General features: G+C 52.1%; 1 protein-coding gene across 4 annotated transcripts in view; it reads right to left on the reverse strand.

The window, feature by feature from the left end:
- The window catches only part of LOC126578819 (protein kinase C, brain isozyme-like), a 53,058-nt gene extending 30,856 nt beyond the window's left edge, over positions 1-22,202 (reverse strand). The window contains exons 1-2 of one of the 4 annotated variants that reach the window (XM_050241743.1): positions 21,957-22,202; positions 17,425-18,244 (exon numbers count right to left, since the gene is read on the reverse strand). In XM_050241743.1, coding sequence (XP_050097700.1) covers positions 17,425-17,606 — 182 coding nt within the window. In that variant the 5' untranslated portion in view covers positions 17,607-18,244; positions 21,957-22,202. The remainder of the gene's footprint in view (positions 1-17,424; positions 18,245-21,956) is intronic. The other 3 variants (XM_050241746.1, XM_050241745.1, XM_050241747.1) reach the window with 3 other exon arrangements.
- Between the last annotated feature and the right edge of the window lie 434 nt (positions 22,203-22,636).

Genomic DNA, 22,636 nt, shown 5'->3' on the forward strand with positions numbered 1-22,636 from the left:
CAAAAAAAAAACACAACGCAACACACTATGGTGGCCAGGCAGCGAACAGGCCAGCGGTGCTGTCAAGCATGTTCTTAATGTTTCATTCTCATGATTGCGTGACAAATCCGGTCGTTTGCCGGTGGCACTCGCCACTGAAGGCTCACGCACGCTCACTGGATTGGCCTGCTGTGGCCTCCTCCTCCTCCTACCATTCCCTGTGCCTGTTGCGCTTCGCGTCGTGTATCCTGTGCCTTATGCCTTCGTTGTGATGATTTAATTTGTGTTTATATCAATATGCCCAGGTCGCTGCTCCTTGTGTGGTGCGTACAAATCAAATCAACGACATCAATCGAAAATCTGCTCGACTCGCTCGTCGTCGTCGACGATCAAAGCGACCGGTGACGCCTCATGTCGAACCGAAGGCGTGCAATGCTCCCGAGGACAGGGAGCGAGGAGGGTTCCGGTGCTTATCCATTCGTAATTTAGATACGGTACGATGATCCCGGGGTTTCGGAGCGCCGGCTATGCGTTACATAAATAAACATGTTGCATAAATATTTGCACGCCGCCGTTACGCGTAGCTGAGGCGTAAAATTATCATCACACCCCGAGAGTAGGCGTTCGCATCGCTCAATCAACGAACGGGCTCTCAATGTCGGTTGCTTGTGTACGAGTCATTTGTCAAACTTGATCGACTTTTGCATTTTTTACGGTCAACCAGAGTGTTTGAGAAGTCCGCTAAAGTGCGCCAAGGTCCAAACGAGATAGAACGACAGTTTTCCAACTCCCATTAAGCGGCCTCCCGGTGGCCAAGCGGGGCCCAGCAGAATGTCGCAGTAAATCAAAGCACTGCCTGCCATTTAATTTAAACATCCGGCTCTTCTCGGGCGCTCCGGTGAACTGGTAACCTGAACAGCAGCACCGGTCGCAGCAGCAGTCTGTCGCCGCGACCCGAACACGACCAATTTGCCAGCCCAAAAACTCCGAAAACTCCGGTGAAACACGGAGTACACCGGTGTGCGGCACCGTGGGGTTGGGTGTGAAAATTAAATGAACTCCGGGTCTCCGGGCCCTGGCCGTGGCCGTGCAACAAGTCGGTCGGCGGCACCATAAACTGTTCTGACAGCGAACTGTACTCACTCTCTCTCTCGGTCGGTACGGTCGAGCAGGTTGAGAACGAATTTGCCTTTTCGCCTGGAAGTACCAGGCAGATTCAGGCGAAGGCAGGATATCCGGCGACAACGGAAAGGGCGAGGTCGGTTTTCGGGAGGTCGCTCGCCGATCCTCGTACCATGGAGCAGTCCCGGAGCTGGAAGATCGTTAATGGAAAACAGAGGAAAACGGTGGCAAGAACGGTGGAGTGCATCTCTCTCTCTCTCTCTCTCTCTCTCTCTCTCTCTCTCTCTCTCTCTCTCTGTCTTGTTCTCTCTCTCTCTCTCTTGCTCTCTTCAAAGGAAGGCCTGCAGGCCGCACGTAGGAACCATCTCCAGCTTCAGGAGCCCCAGAGCAGCCCGAGAGATCGAAATTCGAAATGAATATTTAATCGGGTAATTTATTCGGTTCCCCTTTGCTGCAAACAACCCCTCCTCCGACCGTCACTCTACGATCTCCTCTGGATCCGGGGAATTCCGGGGCTAACCACAGCCGCCTAGTAAGGTCCCCAAGAACCATCGGGTCGCATGATGGAAGCGAAATCATGCCGCCAAATCGGCCACCGTAGCGCACACACAGGGAGAACAGCTTCAACAGCGCAAAACTCGTCCCAAAAACCCATTAGAGCTTCGGGGAAGGAGTCCCTTTTCCACCGATCCCTGAGGTCCTTTAACCCGTGGACTTGCTCGCTCGCTCGCTCGTTCACCCGCTGCCACCGAATGATGGATGCCAACGCACGAACGGGCCCCGAACGATATCGAATTTGACGTACATTAAGCTGTCTCTCGCTTGGCCTGGCTTCCTGGGTGAAAAAGGACCCTCCCGAACGGTACGGTAGGAATATCTGGTGCACGGCAGGTGGTCAGACGGTATCTGGTATCTGGCAGGGATCCATAAACGAACGTTCAAATCACCACATACACACAGCGGTACACACTACTATCGATTAACTTTTTTGCAGTAGCAACGGACGTGCCACGGCGGAAAAGAAGAGTTTTTTTTTGGTGCCAACCAAAAACGTGCCCAGAAGGGCGTCCTAATGACATCCACGATGGTGTTCTAGTGGCCAGTGTTCCGTGAGCGAGGTAAGATTATCCTCCCGGGTATCAGGTCTTCGCTTTTCATCGGCTTTCCATTATCGGTTGGATCGCAATGGCGTTTTGGGGATGGGTAAAGGTTTGCAATGATTATCGAAAGGGAGAGAGAGACCTGATAATGGGACCAAGGAAGTGTTTACGTGACAGCGCATTCGAAGTACCGGAGGACACAACGTAGTCACGTTAGGAACACCTTGCTCACCTTGAGATAATGAGGAAGCTTAAATGATGGAAATTCTACGATACTGAACAAGAATGTCAGTGGAAAACTGATCATACGAGAGTGGCTCTGAAGCAAAAGGAATGCAATTTTCCAAGATAATCTGAAAGAACTTCCACGACAAGTCACAGTCAGGTCAGTTATAAGACCCGAATGGTATTTCGCCAATAAAATGACCACTGAAATGACCTCAAGATACTATTCCTGACTTCCTGTACGCGCCAGATAAATTTGTGGTCTGAACTTGCCCAACACTCAACCAACAGTCCTGAGGTCCACCAAACGTTCGTTTGCCCGTTCGTTGGCCATCGGCCTCAGCTTGCCTATCCATTACGAAACGCCAGAAGAAATTAAAGGCAATGCGAAGAGAAGCGAAATAAAGCGAGAAAATCGCGAACGCAAACCACGGATAACACGGTTTTCCGTGTGTTTTCCTCCCGAGGCCTCCTTCTGGCCACGGGCTTCCACTTCGCCACCGGACTGCAGGACGAGGGAGGCAAAAAACGTAAAACTTTCTGCCGCACCGGCTGCCAGCGATCAGGACGGAAGGCAAGGTCGAAATGAAAAATCTGCTACCACAAAACATCTAAGAACACATCTAAGCTGATGATCGATGTCGATTTGTGGCGCTGGGTCCCGGTGGTGTAATTGAAGGGTAGCGCCCGTTTGGGCAACCCAGAATGCTCTCAACACAAATCCCAACCTCCTGAAGGACGCTTTTGGGAGCGCCAGGCTGATGGTCCGCAACTAAGAGGCAATCCCGGTTGATGGCTCTGTCAAATGACCTGTTACTTCACACCTCTGGCACATAACCTGGCAGCTCGGAACTCTAGTAACTGACGGAACTCAAAGCACCAAAGCACCGAAAAAGTGGCTCCCGACACCAGCACCAGCAAACTTCTCGTTGCGTAACCGATGACGTTGGGCTCGGGCCTCGGACCATAACCTCACAACAAAAAAGAAGCTAACGGCCAAGCCGAGCAGCAGCGGGCACACGAAACAAGGCCACTAACTACAGGCGGCGCTGGTGGCAGGCAAAGAACAACATTTCTCCGGCAAAGTTTCTTCGAAGCAGCGCCAGCAGCAGCACCAGCAGCAGCAGGTACCTGTACCGGATGGAGCCGCAAAAAACGTCGCTTTTCCAGCCTGTCATCCAGGGCACACTACCACAAGCCATCTCCCTCCTCGACCCGAAATGCCCCCCGGGGGGTCTACCACGATAAAGAGAGAACGGGAGTCTCGGTGCCTCTCTTTAAATCCAGTAACCCTGCACACAGCGCTGGCTACTGCAACAAATAGCCAACTTTAGCCCTGTGCGTGAGACCTACGGCACCTTAAAGCTAGGTGGTCCGGGGTGGTCTTGGCAAAAAAGTTGTACTCCCCTTCTTACAAGAAGGCCCAAGAAGTTGCCGGTCATTCTTCTGGAGGAAAGGGAAGGGAGCAGCCAAAGAAGCTGACCGGCAGAAACAGCACAGCACAGTGTGTCTTGTCGCTGGGTGGAGAATGGCCAGGGTCCACGGTTTCGACGGGCGGACGGACGGATTCTGGTCCAAAACTCGACTTTTGCCGACTTTTCTTCGGGAGCTTTTTCGTGCCGTGTTTTACGAACAAAAAAGATTTAGAATGGGTTTTATTCTGGGGCGGTTTTTTCCACTCTTTGCAAGCTCTCTCTCTCTCTTTTTGGGTCTTATTCTCTCTCCTGCTCTGTCGCACGGAATAACCCCTTTTTTGGAGCTGCAAAGGTGTGGACATGATGAACGATGAGTTCAACCATCAGCAAATCGGCGGTGGTGGATGAGATTCGATGGATGTATCCCACACTCGGAGTTATCTCTCTACTGGGAGTATCATCATTACCACCACCAGCTCTCGCACTGCAGGCAACCATGCACGCACCGGTCGACGACCATTTCCACTTAGCCGAACGGCAGTAGCGACGTTCTAATAACGCATACCTTCAACTCGGCGATTTTTTTATTACAGCAATTTTTCCATCCCTGTGACGTCCTGAAGGTGATAGGAGGGTTCGCTAGTTCTCGCCAAGTACCACGGCAACGCCACGGCAAATACCTTTTCCGGCCGCGCGCACGCGGATCGAAGGAATGCTATCAACCAGCAACCGTGGGCAACCGTTTAGCGAGCGCGAATGCGAACATGCCATCCGATGTCGCCCGGTACGGACATAATGCCAGGGAAAAGCCAGACCAGACAGGACAGGCCCAGTAACCACCACCAGTAACAGGATTTCCTTGGGGAGGTCACCCCGCACGCTTTGCTAAAGGGCTCGGATGTCAACTCCGAAGGTGGAAGGTGGTGGAAAAATTCATTTTCTACACCAACCTACCGCCACCACCCTTCTTCTCTGCTGCTTCCTTTCCAGCCCCGCGCTTCAGTCACGCTATGGTCGTGCATTTTTTATTAAATAAGTTCGAAGAATGATGGCGCTGCTGGTTGGTACTGCTTCGCTGCTTCCGCTGCTGTTGATGCTGCTGCTGCTGCTGCTATGGATTGACATTACGAACTGGAACACCGACACCTAGACGGCAAATTGCCCTTGCGCGAGAAGATTCATCGTTCCATGCCACGTGACAGTGTCATGCCATGGCATGCCAAGAGACACTCACGCACACACACACATCCATAAAAACGTGCGTCATCTACCCAGTTCGGGAATGCTTCATTTTTACGGTCCAGAGAAGATGGTTCGAAAAAATTGAAAATTACTCCATCATCTCGCTTCCGCTCCAAATGACGATAAGTCTCGTTGATGGGGGTAGAAATGCGGAGGAAGAGGGGACTAGCACCCACAACAGGAGCTCAATACCTCACGGAGGAGCTTAGCGGGTAATCAAGTGTGATACCTGACACCTCCGAGACCGAACCGGAGCGAAGTGGCGAAAGGGCATAAGGTGTCGCACGAGAAGTCACCAATATTTCCAGTGCTGCTGCTCGTGGCACCCGTTACGTTGAGACCACAAAACTCAACAATATTTAGGAGCGGGAAGAGCTCTTCCAGGAACCGCGAAAAGGGGAAGGAAGCGACCGGCATGAAAAGCTCTCAAAATGAGTCACGAGGAAATGTCTTTCCAATCAACCGAAACGAACGGGTCACCAAGCAACAGGGAGACAGTGTACCGGGGGTGCCATGTAAGTGGTACAGAAACATGTAAGTGGGCTCGACACCGTACGACGTAGTACTTCACGTCATACAGCGCGTGGTGCTGGTGCGGTTACGTAAAACTTGTTGCCGAGAACCTCACTCGCGTAACGGGCGACGTCCTCGAGACGAGTTCCGACACTAATTCCCTTGCTTCCATTACGGAGCTCAGCGGAGCGTAGCACGGTAGGAAGCCACAAAACTGCGCGGCCGCAGCAAAACCGGTAACCATCCCACTGGCTACAAAAACCGCCAAGGCGAAGGCGCGTACGTCAGCGTCACCGTCAACCGGCCAGAGGGAGCAGCAGTAGCTAACGGATTGGTCGATCACTGCCACTGGTTGGTGCCAGAGATTGTAGCCCTTTGAAAGGTTTCCGTGTTCCCACGGCCTGGATGACGGTGACACGATTAAACTGGTTTGCTACCGGAACTGGGTAACAACGAGCAGCAGCAGCAGCAGCAGCAGCAGCGCATCGTCATCGTCACGGCCTTTCGGGATGCTTGGTCATGCTACAGCATTGGACATGTCCTGCCTCAATCTGCACCAGAAACAATCAGCCCTGGTTCTGGTCACACCTAAGCCTGGACGGCTTCAGTAACCAAAAACCCAACCTCGAGATGGTGGTACCTTGGGAGAGTAATTTGAGAACACAACCGAGCCGCAGCCGCAACCACACTCGGTATGGAAATAGACCAACCGGTTCAAGGTTACACCGTTTTCGGTGAGTATAGACGAGTACCTGAGTTAGTGCCCCGGTGTGTGCACGGCCCACCAACGAGGAACCAATATCCCGAACATCCCATCTACGTTCTATTCTGCTCCACTGAACACCGCCTGTCGTCGTGGTCCACTGTTGGCTACCGGAGGCCCTCACTTCAAGCGAGGGACCATCGGTGCCTAGAGGCATTTCATTAAAAATGCTACACAACACCAGAGGCACCGGAACCAAGAGGACAACATCAAAGTGCTTAAAAATAGATGGCAGAGCACGGTACCGTGCGCGAACCATGCCGGAACCATGCCGGACAGCGCAAAACAACAGCGAAGAGAAGCAGCGAGGCACTCCAGCCGGTCGGTCCAGCCTTAATTCCGCACAAACATGGATTCCTCGGGCATCCCCCCAGGGGCCAGAGGGGGGCCATTTGTGGGACAGGATCTAATGGTTGGTTTTGGAGCGAAGGAGAACGACAGAGAGAGAGAGAGAGAGAGAGAAAACAAACTTTGATCCTTCAACACCAGCTCCGGGGCATCGGCATCGATAGCTCCCATAGGTGATTTCTCCAGTTGTCCCCAAAGTTTAACTACGTTAGCATACATTTGGAACGCGATGAACTCCCCGGGAACAGGTGGATCGAATTTGGAGTCTCTCCATCGGCGAGATTGATTCGTTCCGATCGATTGAGAAGTAAATGGGCTGCACCCACTTCCACACACAAATGCCAGTTGGCTGCCACAAAACTGTCAAGCAAGGCGGCTTTTAGCGTGGATTTCACTTTCCCATTGACATTCGGACGATTTGACAAAACCTGGTAACTGATGCTTGAATTGATTACGAAATTGATCTGCAAATGGCTGCGAGCTTGAGGCCCCTTCCCTGTAGTAGTGAAAGATTCTTGAGGAATACCGAGCCAAGTATTCCAGCAGCACTCACCTACCGTCGGCACCACCGTTGTGCACATTCTCAAGAGTTTAGAGCGATCGGAGAGGTAAGTTGATTGGTTCCCTCTCCGCCACTGGGCCACAAATTCCACAGCTCAATACAATCTGTGAAGTGATTGGGCTGCAGTGAATGAATGGGTGCTGTACATAGCTTTGGCACTTACTACGTCCGCATCGTACTCTTCCTGCGAGTACGATGCGCAGCTACAGGTGCACGTTCGATTCGGGCGAAGTGTTCAAAGTCTTCGGATTGGAAATAGTAATTCCAGGAACTTTTTGATTGGAAATTACTCCAACAGTCCACAGATCGCCGGGAATTGAAATCCGGAGCAAGGGATACAAGGGGTTGTCGAAGGAGCTAAGCTGATTCATTGGAAAATGGACACCTGGTGGTCGTCTATGCATGGTTTCAGGGAAGTCTTGGATAAAGGAGTCGCATCGAACAAAGCCAATCGATCTACCTGCCATCCGGTGTTCGAAGTCCCTTTTTCCACACTCTATACCACGGCAATCAGCCAGTCCCCGGGCCAAACTTCTGCCGTTGATATCTCCATCTCGTGGTCTGCTTTACCCACCGAACGCAAGGTTTCCGGTCAGACAACGAACCACAGTTCCACAAGTGGGAAGCTTCATGGCAAACAATCACCAAAGGAAAGACAGAAGCGTCGGTTCGCTGTTTTTCCCAAAGAAAATAAATTACAAGACAACGCTGTGGCTGTTGGCGCTAATGTCGCGTGGAATCGGTCGATAGCAGAAGCGCCTCCAATGCCCTCCAGGATCCTGGAGCTCCATTTCAGTCAGGAGTGGTACGGCAGCCGGCAGGGAGCTTACTGATTTCAAATTAGCTAAACAGAAAAGGTCCACAACCCGGTGGCCGGTCGGTCGCGGGACAGAAAAAGTTTATCATAACCCCTTTTCTCCGCCCACGGTGCTACCCACACTCGTCATTAGCATTCCTTCTGCTATCTTCCGACGACAGCCACTTAGCAGCTTGTCCTTCGCTGCCGCCACCATCGCCACCACTCCGTAAATGAGACCAACTGAGGGATGTTTCCGGGAAGTAAAAGCAAACCGGTGCACGGGCGCACGGGCCGCGCCCGTTAAAAAGGTCATCGCGGTAGCATCGCATAAATGGCGGAGGGCTTCGTCCCACGCGCACCATCGGGGTTTCCGAGAAATGTTTGTGCACCTAACGGGTGTATGTGTGTTTGGGTGAGCATCTCGTCGTCCTCATGGCTGTCGTCGTGGCACATCAAAATTTGACATTTAGCGATCACCTTCCCGTCCCCACCAAAGGGTGATGTGGCAACATAGATGAGCAGCCCACGCGGCCATCCGTCTACCACCCACTGGATGTGCCCCTCCAATAAGCTCTTGTTTTGTTGCTTTTTCGGTTCCCTTTTCATGGCGATCGTTTCAGTGGTGCGCACCCGCGCTCACTAACTCACTTTACTCCCACACAAACACTCACACACCAGGACAGGCACACTAACACACAAGGACCATCCAAGCACAAACAACATGGCCACGAAGCCCAGTGTGGGGCCACGAAGCGCTCGCTGCCGCTGCAGCTAAATCTTGGAAGGGGAATGTTCTCCGAATAAATAAGAACAGGCAGTGGGCGGGGAGGGGGGTGGCCACCACCCACCACACAGGAGGCGGTGTGGGGGTGTCTGCAAGAAAAATGTTGCCAATCTTGTGTCGACCAACCTCGAGATGCCTTTCACGCACGTAGGATGTTGGCCATTCTGTGACAGATTTATTTTTCTTCGTCGCTCTATCTCTCTTTCTCTCTTTCTATTTCTTTCTCTCTCTCTCTCTCTCTCTCTCTCTCTCTCTCTCTCTCTCTCTCTCTCTCTCTCTATCTTTCTCTCCATGACTGCATCTGTCAGCAAAATCACCCAGATCCCACGTAAATCCTTCGGAAAAGGTCAAATCGCGCTCGAACTCTCGCCACTAAAACCATCACCGAATGTGCCAGCCAGCCAGCCCGAAGCATAACAACCGCCATTTCGTGATGCCCTTAAGAGCGCATCCGCATCCGGTGTGCTTCCTGGTGTGAACCAGATAGCAGATATACGGCGCTCCCTGGTGCAACTTCTGCGACGAAGCCATTTGTTCGGTAAATTCCGATTTAATACTCCCGGGGAGCGGCTCCCGGTTCGATTTTGATGGCAATCAAATCGAGCACATAACTCGGGCGGGAAATAAAGCTTACAAAAAACCGAAACGGTCGCAACGGTCGCGCAGACGGTCTTTAATGGCGTCGGCTGGTCATTTTGGAAATTAATTAAAGCGCCACGGAAGCGATATCAGCGGCCGGTATCATAAACTCCCAATGAAAATCGCGATCCATAAAATCGCGACATTATGATGGCAAACGCATTGTTCCGCATTGTGGATAGTAAACATTATCTCACTCTCCTCTACTTCCTCTCCAAAGCTATCAATCGGTAGCCATCGATCGCATCGGTGACAGTAGTTCCGGTGCGCGAGCTTCCGGACTTCCACGCCAGGCACACATCCGCTCCTGGGGCACCGGGATGAATCGATAAGATGCTCCCCGTTGATGGTCGGAAACAGGGTCACCAGCAAACCACACGCAAACCGCTGTACCTCCTGCTGTTCCACTCGCTTCCTCCTCCCCTTTGTGGTTACCGTTCCTCGAGGCGATGTCCCCGCGGCTGCCGAGAAAAGGCAATCCGAACGAACAATCCTCCCCAGGCGACTCATTTTCGTGGAACCAACGTAGGTTTTTGCCCGCCATGGCCTTCGGTGAACACGCTTGCCCCAGGTAAGCTCCACGGAATAACCGGAATGGAGGCGCCTGGTCCGATGGAGGCGCCTAGTGAGCCGTAAAATAAAACGCATTTTCCGAAAAATACGGGAGCTCCCGAGCACCAGAGCACGGTTGGCATTTATCGGCAAGAGAGCAGCTCGAAAGCTGCTGCTACCGAAAATTAGGTTTCAAGGAAGGACCAGACGCCACGTGCGCTCCTAGAGGGTGGTTGAAAAGATAGCTAGCGAACCCCCTCTTTTAACTGCATGGCCTGCAAAGCTACCGATAAGCACGAATCGAATCTGGCGAGAACTACCGGGAAGTCTAATAACCGAGAAGGATCGTTCCGAAAAAGAAAAATGCCAACCCAGTGCTCGCGAAGCGTTTTGCAATCAGCCGGTGACAGCAGCAGCAGCAGCAGCAGATGGTGACCGCAGTCCGGTGCGGCATCTGTCCCCTTCGGATGCTGATTGCTGCGAAGGTCCTTAAAGGTCTTCAGACAGACGTTACGTTCTCTCTCGGGAACACCATTCCATTTACTGCCAGTCGCCAACCGTTTGATGCTATTTATAGCGTCAGTAATAATGCATAAACAAGCCACTCCCTCCCTTACGGGGTGTCCAAGCGCACATCCAGGACTTTTATCTCCCCTCGGGAATCGGGATTGCACACCGGAAACATGAGCACTGAGTAATGCAGGCCGGAAGTGGGATCAATTTCCAGCTCATCACCGTCATCGAGTACTACGAGTACGAAGCTAGCACCGAGATTCTCTGCTGATTCCGTGCTATGGTTGAAATTGGATTCTTCTTGGGCCCAAAAATCGATTTGCTGCCGTTTCCCGGGGGGACGAACGAGCAACGACGAAAGAACAGAGTCCAGAGTTGTGCCCCGATTTCACGTAAGCAAGCGTTAGCCCAGTGCCAACGGCCAAATCATCATCAGTATGTTCAACAGTTTAATTTGCTGCTAAAAGGCTCCCAGGTTCCCCTGCACACACACTGCCGGCTCAGGTCGCCATAGGAAACGATGGCTGGACGGCCGGTCGCTCCCGTTTGCGGTCGAGAGCACGGCGAATGGCGATGCACATATTGCGCACCATACTGTGGAAGTGTGTGCGAGTGTGTTTGGGTGTGTAACACGAGAATACCTTCCACCCCCCCCCCCCCACCCTTTCCCCTTCCTCTGCACCACCATCATAATGTACAACCAAACAGGACGGCCACAGACCACAATAATGGCGAGGCGAGGGCGCATTAGTGAGCATGAGCATGGAGCAAAAATGGAGGTCGCCGTCGCCGTGTGTGTCTGTTGTGCAGAACAAGGCTATCATCCGCACAACAGTAGCAACAACAACAACAACACAATCGGGGCGTACCATACGAGAGAGACCATAAACCAAACATGCGACGGATCTTCATACGGAACCAGCACACGATGGCCTCGTAACATGCCGTTCCGTACCGTGTTCCGGCACCGCTGCGCTACTTCAACAGATGCTGCAGCTAACACATTCTTCTGCATAGTTTAGAGCAACAAACAACGGTGTCACCGGGGAAAAGAAAAGGAAAAAAAATAGAAACGAACAGCCAGGCCAGGCATAACGAGGGCAGAGAAAAAAACGGAAACACAATAGACCACGTCGTCACTACGACCGACCGTCGTGCTGGCGTCGTTCAAACCGAGGGGGTTTGGTTCTCTCCACATCCTAACCCACCGCCTATGTAAATGTAAAACTCCCCCTCTCCCCAAATCACCAACAACCATTCCTCTGCTGCGAGGTGGTGGCACATAATTTGTGCAATCCATCCGGACACTCCGGGCCTCTCACACACAGTGAGACTCCCTCTCGAGTGCACTACTGTCTCGAGTATCGATTGCCTCACGAAAGCATCCCAAAAAGCTGCTCTCTCTCTCTCTCCCCTTTTTTCTATTCATCTCCGGCGAGCGAGATGCAATTTGTGAATGCAACGAGCTTGCTGTTGTGTGCCATGGTGCCTTTTTTCGTTATGTTTGTCCTTCTTTTTGGCGCCAAAGAAGGGACGACAATCTATCCTGTGTCCTGTGCCGAGAGTGAGGACACATTTGCACACTCCAGCGCTGGCGACAGCGGCATAAGCGTTCCCTGTAGCATCGCCATGGCCGCTAACGGGCTGACCAATGGTCGTCTCGTCCATTGTTGGATGGGGAATTGATTTGATGGTTTTGCTGTCACACTGTGTTCGAGTGATAAGCGGGAGCGCGAGAGAGAGAGGGAGCCAAAGAATCTAAAAAGAGTAAAGAAAAAACCATTCCACCATGCTACGCTTTATATCCGATCCCTTTTCTGGGTATTTTATGCTCTGCTACTGCTGCTGCTCCTGTTGCTGTGCTGTATTCGCTAACAATTGCAGCGATGTTGTTTTGCCAGCATTTGAAAAGGGCTCTACGAGAAAGCCGTAGCCACATCGAATTTTAAACAAAGCTCCACGCTTGCGATCAGCAACTCCCGGTGCTTAGTCGTGTTCATTCTCGGACACACCCGGGGACACTCGGTTTCAATTATTGCTTTACTGCTTCAAACGACACGGACATGGCGCGAAGGGAGCGAAAAGAGAATCCTCTCCTACCTCGTTCAAAGTAATTAAAAAAACATAAAATACCGAGCGCTCCCCTTCGCTACTCAACGCGAACTCACGGTTATGTTGCTGGGATTATGTTTGCACACCACCACCAGCACCACCACCACTACTGCCATCATCGTCATCATGCTCAGCATCATCATCATTACCATTTTGGAGCTCATCTTGTTGTAAAGTAAGCAACATAAAAATGGATTCTTTTAGACCGTTTGCAGGTCTCGCAGTTGCACTCCGCGCAATCGCGCCCGGAACCGGGGCCATGACCATTTTAGCTGTTTCGCTTGTCCCCATTTTTTCTTTCACCCAGTCCCACCTTCCGGATCAGGCCAGGCTACCAGTAACAGCTGAGGTTGAGAGAGAGAAAAAAACCGCACCACCATCACCAGCAACCGGAGCGTTGTCCGGATTTAGCTGGACTGACAGTTTTATTCAAATCATTGCTCTCGTTGCGCGCACGAGCGTTTACACGTACCACCTTTGAGGGCAAAGCCGTCGCCTCCGCTTTGCCCTTTCACGGTCGGCGTGGACCACGGGACCACCGCAGGCTCGTTTTATGCTCGTCTGTCTTTATTTCTGTGTGCTTTGTGTTTGCCATTCGCTTCACCTCGTGACGTGACATTTGCATCGCCATTCTTCTCGACTCTGTTTTAAACATTAATTTCAACATCAGCAGCAGCAGCAGCAGCAACAGTACAATTCGAAACAACGTCGCCAACATTTCTCGGGCAATTCAACAAACACAGAGCACAGAACATAATGCATGGCTTTTCATGGGTTGCGGTGGTTCACTTTCTCTTTGGCAGCCTTTTCAGGCAGGCAGCGATGTTCCTGTAAGGTCTGCTATACGGCCGCAGCCAATGGTTGACCATAAAATTCAATCCCCAAAATTGCCCCCTTTGCATCCGGTTCCCACCCAGTGCCATAAAACTTGTTCTTGTCTTCTTCTCCGTTCTCCGCATCGTGATCGTGTTTGCTGTTACATATGCGAACCGAGAGAGGGAGAGGGAGGGAGAGACGGACAAATGAAGGACACAATGGGCAGCATCCGTGCATCGTGATAAGGTGAAAAATGAATTAAATCATTCAAATTAACACGCTCCGCTGGCACCATGGGATCGCAAACGCTGCCGGTGGTCGGTGCCAGCCGACTGCCAACGGTCTGTGCCCAGAAACAAAGGACCAGGCACCAGCTGGTAGAGGGCCAAGGGAGGAGAACCTGCAGCACGCAGAACATAAATTACCATCATCAAGCAAGACAAACGAGACCGGTCGGCCAGGGGCCACGAGCACCAACCCCAGAATCCTGACGAGACCAGGCCGAAAAAGGGTCAAAGGAGAGCAGCAGCAGCACTACTAGGCATGCCAACGAGCAGAGGGTGTGTGCGAATGGGGCGATAAGCACCTCGGTGTGGTTCCAGATAGCAAGAACCATCCTTCCACCGCCAGCTGGCCCTCGAACGGGAAGGTAAACTTTTTCCAAATTAAATCAACTACCTCTCTGCATGCGCCCGAACTGCATGCACATGGCTTCGCATGGAACGCGAACAAGTCGAAACCATTCGACACCACCACGGCCAAAGGCATTGCTCGAATGCGCGAAACAGAAAAAGGAAAAAAGCGAAGCGAAGGAAAACTGCACACACCAGGACTTATGCTAATGTACTTATAGCGTGGCGTAATAAAAATCCACTCAACTGTGTGCCTCATCGTTTGAATAATGGACAGCCATTGCGGCCAGGGAGGTCGAATACGGGGCAAAAGCAAAAACGCGACAGAATTCGCTTCCGCGACACACAGGCCACTGGCAATACGCGAAATACAACTCCACCGGGGCCATCATTAATTTATTTATTAGCCATGTTCCGCACTGGCACATGCACACACGCTTCTACTACTATTCAACTTGGGCCAACACAATGGCCCCCTTCTCTCGGCGCCGGGGGTGCCAACATCGGCACCAGCTGTCACTTTGACAGATGATAGTGCCTAGCGCCCGCCATTAGTTTACTCCCAGGATCCCGAGTAGCTGGAATCGAACGAAACTGACAAAAAAAAACCGAAAAGAACCCTTTTCCCTTATCTCCCCTTTTCTCGTTGCCCACGATCGATCAGCGGATTCATTCCGGCAGCCTGGTATGTTCCGGCACTTCCTCTAGCCGCACACACGCAGAGGAGAGAAAACTTTTCTCACTTTTGTTCCTTTTTGGATCGCTCCCCTTTCCCGTTGCACTGCTCGTCGGGTGGGTTGCGATGCCGGTGCCGAAACAACAATTACGTGCTAATTAATGAAGCAATTACCGGCGCACCGGGCGCAACGTGACACGCGAACCTTAATTTAATTCGAGCGGGGCTCAGTAGCAGCAGCAGCCGGAGCAGCAGCGGGCGCCATTGTGGGTATATCACCGGTACAAATGGCGGTTAACGCCCGTTGGTGGTCCGAAAACAAAAACTCAAACAACAACAAAAAAAATGGAACGACGACAATCGCTGCTGCTGCTGCTACTGCTTTTGCACTATGCACACAAGCACACGCACCTATAAAACTGTCCGATAATCCGATCGTCAGCCGTCAGGGGTGATAATCATGGGGGCACCTCCACTGTTGGCCGTCGCCATGTTTGCGCACACGAAGCAGCAGCAAACAACACGCAACTCCTCCTCGGCGGTGGCGTTTATTTTCAATCAATCAATCTCATTAATTTTGCAACGATCGTCTGTCATCGATTATGAAAACTAGGCCACGAGAGGGGCGTCGTTTGGAGTCGTAGACATCGTATTACTCCAAAAAAGTGGATTAAAATTCGGGAGGAATTCGGGGTGATACGGCCCCTTTCCACGTCTACTCATCATCAGACAGTTCATCGATTGGCGATTAGGCGAGCAATAATTCGATAATAATTATTGAGCTGGCTTGATGGTGTTTAAAAGTGTCATTGATTCATTTCAGTCCGACCAGACGCAAGCGCAAATTCCATCCAAGTGCTGGTGGGCGGCTTAAAATTTCAAAATCAAAACTTACCCTCGATAAGGACCTTGGTTGATAAGCCAATTAATCACGATTCTCCCCCTCCCGTCCCCCGATTGTCTGCTGTTGCCGCTCCATAACCCAACTTTCTAACGGACATTAAAACCACCATCTTTCACTAACATCGAACGGGAGCTTTCATTATCAACCCCTTTTAATAGCAAAACTTTTGCCTCCATTCCACCACCACCTTCATGCATACCGCGTATGGCGCACCAGCACCATTTTTACGCCCGAAACCTGTCGATGACGGGTTGAAATCTATACATCCCTGGTGCCTATCATACCGGCATTTTGCTCCATTTTTGCCCATTAAATGGCCGTTAACTGCCAAGAAATCAACACCAACAGCAGCAATGGCAGAAGCGGCTGCTGGCGCCACAGCGGGACCGCACAGTCATCAGGAGGTCACCATCCCCCTCCACACTCCCCTGGGTTGCTGCCCACGATGTGATTTATTACCTTTTAACCTAACCGAGCCCGAAAAACCGACAACAACGAACCCCGGGTCGCCTGCCAGGAAGTCAGAAACGCACGGGATGTCAGTGCCACCCGCAGGCTGGCCTGTTATTGTCCTGATTTCACTGCCACCACCTAACCCCGGCGGGGGTCCTTCTGCTGGTCGTATGCTAGTATTTGCCACCAGAGGGCATCCGTGCGAATGTCCCACACGCAGACACACGCGCGCACAGTGTGTCGCCTCACTCATTAGCTGATAATGGCATGATACCGGGCGTGCCCTTTTTGGTGAAGAAGCAGCAGTACCGACTCCCTTTACCGAATCGCGTTGGTGTTGAAGGGTTTCAATTCCAATCTAAATCGATTATAATCAACCGAGCTACACCCAAAACCCCCCGGGGACTGGGCGTCGATTACCGTGAAATTAAGCCTGGTGCCGGTGTTAGTGATATCCTTGGAATCCCTGTTTTTCCTCTTCCCTGCGGTACCCGAGCCACTCTAACCGTATGGTTACGGTAGTGGTGCAAAGGCATAAAATAAATTATTATTCTCATCACCGGCCTGTGGCCATTTTGCCAGTCGCATGTCTCTGTATGGTAAATAGACCACCTCCTTTTTTCCATCCTATCCTTTCCTGCACATACCACCTGGGCATAGCTAACCTCAAAATTGTCGGCATTAAAAAAACATCCAACTGCTGCCCGGCTGCAGAACGCGAGCTAATGGTCGATTAGGACGCGGAAGCCGCGTACGTAGTAAGCGAAAGTCGAGAGCTCGTGGCGCACCACCATCACACCACCACAAAGCACCTACACAAAGAGACGGGCGGAGCGCAATCGTAAAACCACGGAGAAACGTGGTAAAGTGTCGGTACTTTCCGACGGAGACTGGTAGCGCGGTGGCCATTATTATCGTTGGCTTGCCTTGGCTTGGTTTTTTTGCTTTTCCCCTCCAGACGACGGTTCACGTTTTGTAAAAATCATAACAAACAACCCAAGCGTTACGGTGCGAGCTACGTGATCAAAACGCGATACAGTTCCATCCACACACTGAGGGCATCACAGTTGGCTACGGTAGAAAATATGGTTGCCCCGTACCAAAGCGACTGCTCACCGAGCGCCGAGAGGCTGTAAAATGGCCAAATGGCTTCCGTCTCGGCGTCTTGCAGTCTCGGACGCACACTGCTCTGCCCGCCTCTGCGGCCATATCGTAACCCACGAATCCTAAATCGTACCGAGCGTAACTGGCGCCCCGTTATCACGGCCTACTTACCAGATAAAGTCCTTGCAGTGCGAGCAGAAGGTGGGCTGCTTGAAGAAGCGCGGTATGAACCGATGATCCTTGACATTATAGACGTTCTTCTTCTTCAGTGCACCCTTGCGGCCACGGTTCCGCAGCAGATGCTTGTTCTCCGACTCCGGAATCTCCTCCAGCGTGTTCTCCTCGTCCGCCATGATGATGTTGCTGGTGGCCCTGGCTGCCGCTAACGCTGCTGCTGCTGCTGCTGCTGGTAATCGTTTCTGCTCTGCACTCTGTTCTGTTCAGCCAAAGCTTACTACGAACGTTTCGCAACGCTACTAGCTGTCGTACTAGCGGCACACTCACTCACTGCGATGATGGTTAGGATTTAGGACGCACCGACACAGATTCACATCCAAATACACACGAATAGCTGCAACTACTATTTGCCAAATGGACACGTAGGCTCGCACACAGACACTACTGGTTGGACACAAACACTCGCGCACACATACGCACACAGAGCCGAGCGGCGCTTGTTGCTGCTGCTGCTACTGTGGCTATCACTCTACCGTCGCGTGTACTACGTCACCGAGGAGTACGGCGTGTCGTGTAAGTGGTTTCCAGGACGACCGACCGTGCGAGACTGACAGGCGACGCTGGCCGGGGCTGGCCGATGGCGATGACCGATACTACTGCTGCCCGAACGCCACTCGGAGAGCGGAACGGACCGAAAGCCGAGCCGACAAATGGCTAGACGACGACGATGACGACGACGACGAGCACCGCGCACGCACTACGCCGCTAGGGGCGCTCGCTACTCCTTCACTACGCTAACTGCTTGGCGCTGCTGCTACACGAGAGAATGAGAGATCGGTGAGGGTGAGACATGGTTGCGAGCGATTTTACAAGACTGCACCACTATGTCCGCCCGTCCCCCCGCTAAGATGTTCGCAAGACAGGCCCCGGTCCTTCTTGAACCCTCAGGTGCATTTTGCAGATTGTTTTCTTCCCCGGGTAAATCCTTTCTTTCGATCGAAAAAGCTCCATCCTCGGTGAACGAAGCTCACCCGAGCTCGGCAACGGAAACTCTTATCGACAAGAGCCAGAGACGGGAGAGAGAGAGAGAGAGAGTGCGCCAGAGAAACGGTAGCAAGTTTGCCATTCTCGTGTCCTGCAAGAGCGTTGCTGATGGGAAATTCCGATAATTAATGGTGCAATGGAAACGAACCGCGATCGGGGGCCAAGCACAGCAAGCATGATTCCGAAGCGATTTGCAGAAGCACGCTAGAAGTACGTTACTGGTCGAAAGCAACAGTAGAGATATGGGACGAGCACTCGCGTTAGCTTCTTCGCGTCCCTTTTTTTGTTTTCGAGGAAGAAAAATCCGCTAAACCGAGGCTAGTTCTAAGGCAGACCAGGCAGCAGCAGCAGCAGCAGCAGAAGCTAAGCAGAGTGCCAAAGAGAACGAAGTGGGCACAGAAGCATAAAATCGATTATCCAAATGTCAAAAGTTTAATTACTTTCCCATGGCGAAACAAAGTTTGAGCAACCGAGCACACCCCCGAGAGGACCCTCTTCGGATACTCGGATGGCGAAAGCAACACTTGAGAAGCCAAGGTTTGAGGTCGCATTTGACCCGCACCCTCGGGTTTATCAATTCCCATCACCCACACAGACGCATACTGCCAATCCATCTATCCATCCATCGTAGGGATTATCGAAACCAAAGGGCAATCCGTCAACACAGGCAGGAGGATACTGTCACCAATGCGGCGATTACGCGTTCAGATTTCAGATTTGGTCCTTCCCCCCACCCCTTTTCCGTTCTTCCATTTTGTCATTTTCGCATCCCACACCTCTAAACAGCTAAAACTAATGCTCGCAATGGCCAATAGAGCAATAGGCCCAGTTGGCGAGTTGTTTTTGAGAGAGTTTTAATTGGAAAACTTCCTCTACCCCGGGAGAGGGGGGGGGGGCATTGGTGCTAGGTCCACTGGCCCCGGGACTAGTAAGGATTCCGGCTTCTACACCGCACTCATCGGCGTCGGGATTCGTCGCTTCGGCGGACCACAAATTGGACAAATTGGACACGCGTTTCGTAAGAGGCAAGGCGCCATCCGTGTCCCAACAGGTTCCTCGGTGGGCGGCTTCGAGTGTGTCACCTACGGGATCGGCCAGGATTCCTAGGTCTCCTCCATCTTCTTTTTCTCCTCCTCGGTAGCCGTGGCCAGGCTAATTCAATTAACAGCACCACGCGGCAACACGGTGATAAGCAGTCAGCAGGGCTACGATTGACGCCATTGCGCAAAAATGCAACACCGAACTAACACACAGAATACACTAGGCAAACGCACACAGGTAAGGTGGAATTTCTTCCTCGGTATTCCGGGCAACCCTGAGCACGATCCGTTACATGGCTTCTTCTACGCTACGCTATTCCAGTTCGTTCTAGGGTTTTGAATTATCAAATAAGCGAACTTCCAAGGCTTCTCCAACGGGAGAAGCAGACTGGAGCCGTAGCAATAGTGGGCCTGGGGCCCGTTTATTGAACGAACCCTGCGGTTACTACTCACTTAGCACACGTTGGAGACCATTCTTTAAATCCTGTTTTAAGCTGAGGGAACACAAAGCAAGAGAATCGATAAAGAAGACCGAAAACTTAACGCTTCAATCAAATCTTGAGGCCAAGGCCGGAGGATAATGTGTGTGCTTGGTGGGTGGGGTGGCGTTTAAGAAGATTTAATGTGAAAGGTAACATGGCAACGGAGCAATAAAATTAATAGCCTCCACTGATGAACTTTTGTACTTTCCATTTCGGGAGATCCGCTCCTCCATCGCTCATCGCCCCGCATCATTATCGTAATCATCGTCGTCATCATCATCGTCATCATCATGCTTCTCCTGCCACCACTTTGCGAGTTAATTTGTGAGGGAGTCTCCCCTCCGTGGGCCAAAAATTAATCATCTCAAAAGCGATATAAATTACGTTTCGCCTTCGGTCGTCAAATGCAAACGTGCCAAAAAGGATTCAGGAGGGGGGGAGGGGGCAGGGCAGGGCATCCAGGAGGCTCTCCATGCATGCGAAATACTCCCCTCGTTGCTGCAGTTGGTTCTCGGTGAAAATTTTAAAATATTGAGCGACTACTCGTGTACTCACGAGTGTACAACCTAAACCACCGCTGTGCTGTGCTACAAGTGCCCAAAAACGAACACGACCGAAAGTGTACTACCTCCTCCTTCCCCCTCGGGGCAGCTCGTCAGCAGCTGGCCGAACAAACGGGGCAGAGTGCTGCTACGCGCGTGCTATCCACCAGCGGGGCACATTTAACATTGCTTCCAGCTCCTGCCACAGGAGCAGTAGCGAGAAATCATGGCCTCGCACAACAACAGGGCACACTCCCACAGGCGCAGGACCAAGCGCAGGACATCAACAACAAACGGGACATTAAACTCTCACTCTCCTGGACGACGACGGCGCCTACTATGTGTGTGTTGGTTGTCCAAAAATCCATCATTTTCGGAGACCCCGGGACTTCGGCACCCGCAGCAGCAGCAGCAGCAGCAGGATCGAAGAAGCCCGCGAAATGGGGCGATGCGCGCGCCCCCGAAATCCCCAAAGAGAATCGAGTGCAGCCTCTCGCCGGCGAGTGGCCACAGAGACCGAGAGAGCGCAGCATCCACGATTTACTCTCGCGTGCCGCTTGATGCTGACAAGTGGATACCAGCGCCGTTCTCTCACGCCCATATGATCCAATCGGCCCCCCTTTTCAGGGGTGGTAAGGCAGGGGGGAAGGCAGTGTTTGGAGCATCAAAGAGCATGAGCAGCAACCAAAAGCGATGCTCGCACAAGAGAGCGAGAAACCGTTCGTGATGGTCATCATCATGATCATCATCGTCATCATTAGTAGCGCGGCGAGAGAGAGAGAGATGCTGGCGCTGTTACTGCTGCTGCTGCTGCTGCTGCTGTGGCGATGGGAATTTCAAGTGGAAAAAAGAAAACAAACTAATAACTTGTACCGAGCTCGCCGGACCGAGAAAAAAAAAGAACACGAACAGAACTCCACACAAAACAAATCGACATCACGCTCGCTCTCTCTCTCTCTCTCTCTCGCTCTTGGATTTTTGTTCTATTTTCCTCTCCCGTCCTATGGCCCCAAGAAGAACGATAAAGTATCACTTCCGCGCACTAGCAGCATGACACATACGCGGGCGGACGGGCGGGCGGTCTGGCCTGCTTCGATTCTCGCGGCTCCGCGTTCTTATCGTTTTCCTTCACTTTCTCGCGCCGACGAATTTTGTTCCACCACAAAAGGTATCCACCGTGACTGCGCTCGGTCCGGCGGTGGCCCCTTTTGTGCTATTGATCTCGCGGAGTGCGTATGTCTGTGTCTCGCGAGAAGCTGTCAAGTCCGAGTGTTTTGTTTCCCAATCCCAGCACAGCACGAGCTGGCCCGTCACCAATTGTCACCAATTTCCGGGGATCACCACTGCGGGCCCACAGTGTGATATTTAAATTTCCCCTTTCGCAAAAAGAAAAACAAACTTTTCTTCAACACACTTACACAACCACGCACTAACACACACACCAACTGTATTGCAACCAAATGAAACAGTGACACCGGGGATTGGTGACCCCGGGAAACACGCGATACCCTGGTATCCGCGATATGATCCGACGGGAACGGTGACCACGGACACAAACACACGGTACGGTTACTGGTGCTGCTCCTTGGTGCTGTTACTGCTGCTGCTGCTGCTGCTGCTGCTGCTACTACTGGCACAAGACGCTCGGCGACGGCGAGATACGTTCCAACCGAACAGCAAAATCAAAGTGATCCATGGGCGACCGATGGAGTCGACGGCGACCTGCTGCTGCTGCTGCTGCTGCTTCTGTTACTCGAGCGAATCGCGGTTCGGTTCGATTTTTGCAACGCACACTTTAACCCGCTCCAAACGCGATGAGAGCGACCAAAGCGCGACGTTCCTGCTACGAGCGAGAGCGAACGCAACGAGAGTAAAACAGCGCTCAGCGAGACGCGAGAGCCGCGTGGTGCTATCCCCCCAATCGATCTGTGACGTCGATGGATAAAGCAAAGGGGGCGATGGCAGCGGCAGGTTCTAGATGCGGGAGGGAAGCCCCTTCTATCCGAAAACCTGAGTTCCGGAGTCGCTCACGCACCGTGTTCTTGGTGTGTTTTTGGGAGTTGCGGAAAGAGTGTGCGGTGCGGTTTGACCCCAATTT

Source organism: Anopheles aquasalis, chromosome 3 (assembly GCF_943734665.1).
Source record: "Anopheles aquasalis chromosome 3, idAnoAquaMG_Q_19, whole genome shotgun sequence".
Classification (NCBI taxonomy): Eukaryota; Metazoa; Arthropoda; class Insecta; order Diptera; family Culicidae; genus Anopheles; species Anopheles aquasalis.